Consider the following 7,247-nt stretch of genomic DNA (forward strand, 5'->3'; position numbering starts at 1 on the left):
AATTTCTCTGGAATAATTGAATTGAAGGGAGCTATTCTAACACTGAAAAACTTTAAACCTCCCCTCGGATTTTCCTAAATTACAGTTCTCCTCTAGTTTGAGAATTATCACTCCCCTACCCTTCGTCTGTAGAGGATGGAAACGATACTTTCTAAACCATAGGGGGTGTTTAGAATTAAACTAAAGCTCGAAACTTATCACTTTATTCTTTGTAATTTCTCAATTTTCTTCCAGTTTTGAATTTCAAGTTTGGGTTTCAAGTTTTTCAATTAGAAAAATTTTAATTGTTATTTTTTTAGGGTTTTAAAATAAGTAAAAAACTTTTTCCCACCCAAAGTTTGCCTTAATGACCCTTTTTCACCCAAGTTTTATATTGTTTTAATACTCAAAATACATCTCACTTTCTTAGCTAGCTTTCGGCGAGTTATCAGGAGCTAAAGTAAAAGGTTTTGTAGAGTGGATGTTAATAGATCAAATGGTGGTGATCGATTGAATATTTACAACCAAAATCAATCGAAAATCAGCTAAGAACAAGAAACCCTAACCTTGTAATGGTCAATAATTAACAAGAAATTAGGTATGTGTAAGAGGTTTTATAGAGAAGAGACCGAAAGTTTAAATAATGGTGATGGAGAGAATTTTTGCCATCGAAATCAGTTGAAATCGGCTTTAGATGGTAACAAAATATAAATTTTAGCTGGAAAATGGGTATTTTAAAACTTTTCGGTTGCAAACCTTGGGTGGGAAAAAGTCGTTTACTCTTTTATAATTATAAACTGAATCTCAGCTTATTTTCTCCTCTTTGCCCAATTGAAGTGATTAAATTTCTTTTCTAGTCAATTTCTTTATTCATATTATTGTATGAGAATAGCGGGTGGAACAGAAAATAAAGAATTATTTGAAATTTGATACATCAATTTATCCACATTTAAAGAGGAGTTGGTGGTTTCAGATAGATAAATTGTATTAAATGCAATCCAACCTAATTATGGATTAGATCAAATTCAATATTGAACTAAAATCTACCTTATTCAACTTTAAATAGCTTCCACATAATACTCTTATTAAGTTCCTAGTACAAAACTGGGATACAAAACTCAAAAAGTTCATTGTGATAATCATAAATAATCCTAAACTATCAAATGTCCGTCCAAATAATAGTTAAAAGACATTTTTTCATTTATAGACTTTGAAAATATCATTTTATTATCTAAATTTATGATAAACAGAGAGTAAACTCGAGTCATATTATTGAGGTTTTTGAAGAGATGAGACATATAAGTTTTTTAATGGTAGAAGGTTAGGATTAATCGGAATTTGACTTGAGAAAAACGGTCACGCAAATCTTAATCGCTCGATTTTTTACGATTAATAAGGTTAGTAAGATTTGAGAGGTATTGGTGAGTGATAATAAATTATAATGATACTACAATCGAGACAGAATATAAATTTATATGATAAAATTGAGTGTGCTCTTATTTGTCTGGGAGAATGTCCTTTTTCTTTTTATTGTTTGGCTCCTTGGGACAACTAGGCGAGCTCAAAATCTGAAATCTTGGGTTTAAATTCAATGTCCCAGAGAATGTTTGCAGGTTTCACATTACAATAAATAATCCATTATAGATACTCATGGTAGAGATAGACTTGTCCCGTAACTGTTTCCACGGCAACATTGAACCTCTCTCTCCGCCCAAGAAAATCTTTCGGAGAGAATAAAGCTTCGTTTTGTTTACTTTTTAAAATACTATTCTAATTTTTTCAATAAAATTAAATCTAAAAATTTATTTATTTCAATATTTTCAAAATCATATTCTAATTTATTCATCTTTTAAAATATTAATGATTATCTTTATTCCAATTTTACTTTTTTTCCCAATAAATGTGTCTAAAGATAAATTTTCAGTATACTCATAAACTAGGAGTCTATCATTGGCTTCTGAATAAAGTCCCTGCATCCTCACCAAGTTCATCTGATAATTTTTCATAGTTTTAAGTGNGTATGAGAATAGCGGGTGGAATAGAAAATAAAGAACCATTTGAAATTTGATACATTAATTTACCTACATTGTATTAAATGCAATCCAACCTAATTATGGATTAGATCAAATTCAATATTGAACTAAAATCTACATTATTCAACTTTAAATAGCTTCCACATAATACTCTTATTATGTTCCTAGTACAAAACTGGGATACAAAACTCAAAAAGTTCATCATGATAATCATAAATAATCCTAAACTATCAAATGTACATCCAAATAATAGTTTAATGACATTTTTTCATTTATAGATTTTGAAAATATCACATCCAATTTATATTTTGGTGGTAAACAGAGAGTAAACTCAATTCACGTTATTGAGGTTTTTGAAGAGAGGAGACCGATAAGTCTTTTAGTGGTAGAAGGTTAGGATTGATTAGAATTTGACTTGAGAAAAGCAGTTACGCAAACCTTAATCGCTTGATTTTTTACGATTAACAAGGTTAACAGGAGAAAGGTTTGAGAGGTGTTGGTGAGTGATAATCGAAGAAAAAATGATAATGGTGTAGGATTGTAATGATCCTATAATTGAGACATAATATAAATTTGTATAATAAAATTGAGTATGCTCTTATTTGTCTGGGAGAAAGTCCTTTCTCTTTTATTGTTTGGCTCCTTGGGACAACTAGGCGAGCTCAAAATCTGAAATCTTGGGTTTAAATTCAATGTCCCAGAGAATGTTTACAGGTTTCACATCACAATAAATAATCCATTCTAGATACGAATAATGCTACATTTACACCATCTATTACACCATGATGTGGCATATCTCACATCCACACAAATTTTTAATTATTTTTAATTTTTAATATTATAATAAAATAATTATTAATAAAATAGTGATGGTGTAATGAAAATGATGTAATGGGTGATGTAAATGTAGCATTACTCTTCTAGATACTCATGGTAGAAATAGACTTGTCCCGTAGCTGTTTCCACGGCAACTTTGAACCTCTCTCTCCACCCAAGAAAATTTCCTGGAGAGAGTAAGTGTTTGTCCGGGGATAAATTTTCAGTATACTTATAGACTAAGAGTCTGACACTGGCTTCTGAATAGAGTCCCTGCATTCTCACCAAGTTCATCTGATAATTTTTCATAGTTTTAAGAGTGAATCATAATCAAAATGATGTTTTTGACCATTGAATTATGATTTGACCATGATCTAATGGTGTTATTCTTTGTCCGAATTTTTAAATCATGGTTTTAGCCATGATCACACAGGTAATGTTTTTACATAGGGTTTTTATGCTTTCCAAAGAGCATAAAAAAACCCTTTTATAATTATCAAAAACCTTTAAAATTATTAGAAATTTTTAGTAATCACCATTGAATTATGATTTGTAAGTCCACCAAGCTCTGTTCTCCAACCAGTGATAAGTACCGGTGCCGTAAGAAGCTCTTTTCTGATATCAGTATTTAAGTCTGTTGGTTTTCTAAAAATTGAAGATTATGGCATACATAATTACCACTAGGTAGTTCGACGGTTCGCGTGAGACTTTTGGATGTATTACTCAAGAGTTTCTGAGTTCGAATCCTCACGATTACTAATAAGGGGTAACTACTAAAGGCTTACCTAGCCGTTAACTTCAGAGCCTTGGAAGACTAGTTGAGGTGCAGTGCAAGGTGGCTCGGACACCCAAAAAAAGATTAGGGCATGCAACATTTAATAATCAAATCTACTAAAGTATATAATCACCATTAAAAATATCAGAAAACAAATTATGTCACTGAAACATTTAGGTCTAGACATGCACCGTAAAACGGCTGCAATATCCACTAATTAACTAAAAACATAGTCAGGCAACAGGATTTTGGACAAGCTCCATAAAAGAAAAAATTAATCTTTATATGATGGAGATCTACCTAGCATGCTTTGAGTAAAACCTTTACTAAATGTTCATTTAAAAGAAAAAAAAAAATGTGTATTTCCACAAAGATTATCTTAAAATTTCGTTCAGCTTAAACAACAAATGACAGATATTTAAAGAATATTTTATTTTTCGATTCACCTTAAATCAAAATCCTGGTTCCGTCAGTCTCAATTGAGCTGCTTAGCTACTTGGTAAGTGATTAAATGGAGACATGGTTCTTTGGCACCATTAAAGAAGAGGAAAAGGAAACCACCAGGATTGCTCAGGAACGCCCCAATGCTGCCACAAGGGAGGAATATTGGGGGGGGGGGGGGGGGGGGGGGGGGGTTTGTGTGGGTTCAAATCTAACTTGTTCCGAGTTCTGACCTAGGATAATAAGCTCATGGGAACAGTCTTAATTCACCACCGAAAAACAAAAGAAAACTTCCCTTTCCAGCAGATAGTAGAGGTTCTATCCAGCAATAGTTTTCTTGACCAAAGTAGAGAAGTTTCCATAGCAAACAAGGACATGTATGGTCTTACACAGCTCTAATTCCAATATTTCGGCCTCCCAGTTTTGAGAGAGGTCATCGTCCTCAAGCATAATATCGATTTTGTTTTGCAAATGCAAAAGTTACAATTCGAGCAATATATCCATGAACAAATATGTAGTCATTTCACTGACAAACATAATTGATGCACAATGCTTATAAGAAGAAGTGAGTAGAGAAATAAATGCAAGAGAATAAAATGTGCTTACATGAATGCTCTACCACAGGCTTTCATGGCAATGCATATTTCTCCGCCACTCAAAAGAAAATCTATAAAGTGAATGGAGTTACAGTTATGCAAAAAATTTGTTCACTAGTTAATAAAGATTCAACATCTTTGCTAGATCCTCTTTCCTAACTTGTTTCTGCACCAGACTCGCATTCAGAGCTCATTACATGCCATCCTCTCAACAAGTCCAAACACTTCCCTACTTAACAGAGCAACCTAAAATCAATGGAGTAAAATCAAACAAAGGCCCTTACTCACTTTTGGGAAGAAGCCTGCAGGCCTCAAACATCAGGGTCCAAAAAATCCCAAATAAATCCATCGAAATGATCAAAACCACCATCATGAAATTTCACATTGTGCATAAGATTATCATTAAGTAGCACCACTCTCGTGAGTCTTGCCTCTCTTTCTAACTAATACATTTCAAAAACACTTTTCTATAGTAACTAGATGGCTACTATCTTTAAGTTTTCAGATTATTTTGTAAAGGGTTCCAGTTTTCAAAGTGAATGGATAATTATGTCACCAAAACTGAATTCAACGAAACCTGCTTAAATTAGTGATAGCCTCAAGTATTTAATCTAAAATAAATCTGACTTACAATTGAAACTTTCAGAGACAAGAAACTTGCAAATTTATGAATGCAAAAACAATAACATAAACAGTGAGGGGTAGTGATTTCATGATACAAATACGTCAATAAAATACAATAAAGATATAATGATCACAAAGCACTAAACTGAATAGCATCATAGAGAGATGTGAATAAAAAATCGAGACAGATTAAGAAATACTGCTAATAAGAAAATTTGAAATAGAAAAACGTTCCTGACTTTATTTCCAGGACTTAAAAAGAACATGGGTATTGCGATTCTTGCTCCAGTTCACAAAACAGTTATTAATCAATCATCAACAAGCATAATACAATAAGAAAAGATAGACCATGCGCTTGAAAATATAACACAACATGGAATTCAACTACTTATCAGAACAAATGTGCTCCATAAAATTAAAACTCACTAGGCAAGTTTACAGATATCCTCATAATCAATTGCATTAAGTATTCTCCCATCATAGGCACCCTTCTCTATCTTCACCTTAGCACAGAATTTATCAGTATCAACTCCCAGCAACCTTGCATTTGAGCCACGATAAGCCCCATTCACAATCTTCACTAAACCACCAATTTGTGGAATGACAGTCTCCAGCTCATCCTGATCCACTCTCAGCACATGTTTGTTATCAAGCATCTCAATCTCCCCAACATACTTATCGATAACCTTCCTCACAACACCCTTCTGCTTATAGTATCCTTTTTTGGCCAAGGCTTTGCTCAGGACCTTGACAATAATGCCCTCACACAACCAATAATCTTTCCTGTTCATTTTTTCCTTGACCTTCTCTTCCTCTCTCATCATCTCCTCCAATGCAGAGTTTCCATTAGTTTTGTTGTTTTCTTTGCCAATCTTTCTTTTATTACTACTGTCAACCTCTTCAAAAACCAATTTACTGCTACTAACAATGCTGCTATTATCTTTGTTCACCAACGAGGATGATGAACCGAGAGAAAACCCTACCTTAACTCCAGCCTCCAAATTCAACTCCCTTGGGGGGTCTTCTCCCAAATTAGAATCAGATTTTGCAGTTGTTAATTGCTCTGATGCAGCAAGCTCAATCTGCTTCCTAATCTCCCTCTCTTGCTTCTCTTCCTCAACCATATCCAACTTAATCCTCTTATTTTTCATCCTCTCCTTGAAAAGGGTCTCGGAATCTCTATCGATATAGGTAATGAACCACCCTTTGGGTGTCTCCTCAACCTTACACTTACCAGTCCGTCCCAAATATTTAACAAACTCAGTCAAAGAAGTCCATGTAGTGGAATTCATATGAACGTGATGTCTATCATGGATGTACTCATTATAAACAACAGTAGCAGCCACACGACTAAAACGATGGCTGCGTTTCATGAGTTCGAGAAAAGTCTCCTCGAATTCTTCAGAATACCCATCAACAATGCGATCAGGGTTTTGCCCAAAGATTTGCATCTGGCGCTGGTGGCTTTCGCTCATGCAGTGGCATTTGAAACCGTTCTCATCTCGGCATTGCTTCTGACACATCTGGCAATACCATCTAAGCTTCTGCAATCCTTTCGCTTTAATTCTATTGGCAATTGCCTTTGGTGTCAAGAACTCATTCTTCCCCATTACTCGATTCACCAAAATAAAACTCACCTCAACCAACAAAGAGCCTTTGTATTTTATCTCTGCAAATACATCAATATAAGAATGAAGAACTGAAATTTAAAGCATATAAATACCTAATTTTCAGCTTATAAAGCTTCAAAATTATCATATAAAACACAGAAATAACTCTTATAAAACCCTAATTTCGGTTTTCAAAATTTCAAAAACTGAAAACTAGGGCTTCCAGAAACCGCAATTTCACCTTTCGAAAATCAATAATTTTACAGATTTCAATACAAATCTACTCTTTTACCTTGTTATTGTTCTGTTTTCGAGCAGCCCGCCCTTCTTCTCTTCGCTGTTACTCCTTCGTTCTTGGTCCAGCCGTTTCAAA

General features: G+C 33.9%; 1 protein-coding gene across 1 annotated transcript; it reads right to left on the reverse strand.

The window, feature by feature from the left end:
* Nucleotides 1–5,470: 5,470 nt before the first annotated feature.
* LOC116108999 (KIN17-like protein) lies at nucleotides 5,471–7,247 on the reverse strand. The gene is made up of 2 exons (XM_031395247.1): nucleotides 7,167–7,247; nucleotides 5,471–6,933 (listed from the first exon to the last, which is right to left on the reverse strand). The coding sequence occupies exon 2, from the start codon at nucleotides 6,872–6,874 to the stop codon at nucleotides 5,690–5,692; it is 1,185 nt and encodes a 394-aa protein (XP_031251107.1). The 5' UTR covers nucleotides 6,875–6,933; nucleotides 7,167–7,247; the 3' UTR covers nucleotides 5,471–5,689.

The sequence above is a fragment of the Pistacia vera genome, unplaced genomic scaffold, assembly GCF_008641045.1.
Source record: "Pistacia vera cultivar Batoury unplaced genomic scaffold, PisVer_v2 Contig570, whole genome shotgun sequence".
Taxonomy (NCBI): Eukaryota; Viridiplantae; Streptophyta; class Magnoliopsida; order Sapindales; family Anacardiaceae; genus Pistacia; species Pistacia vera.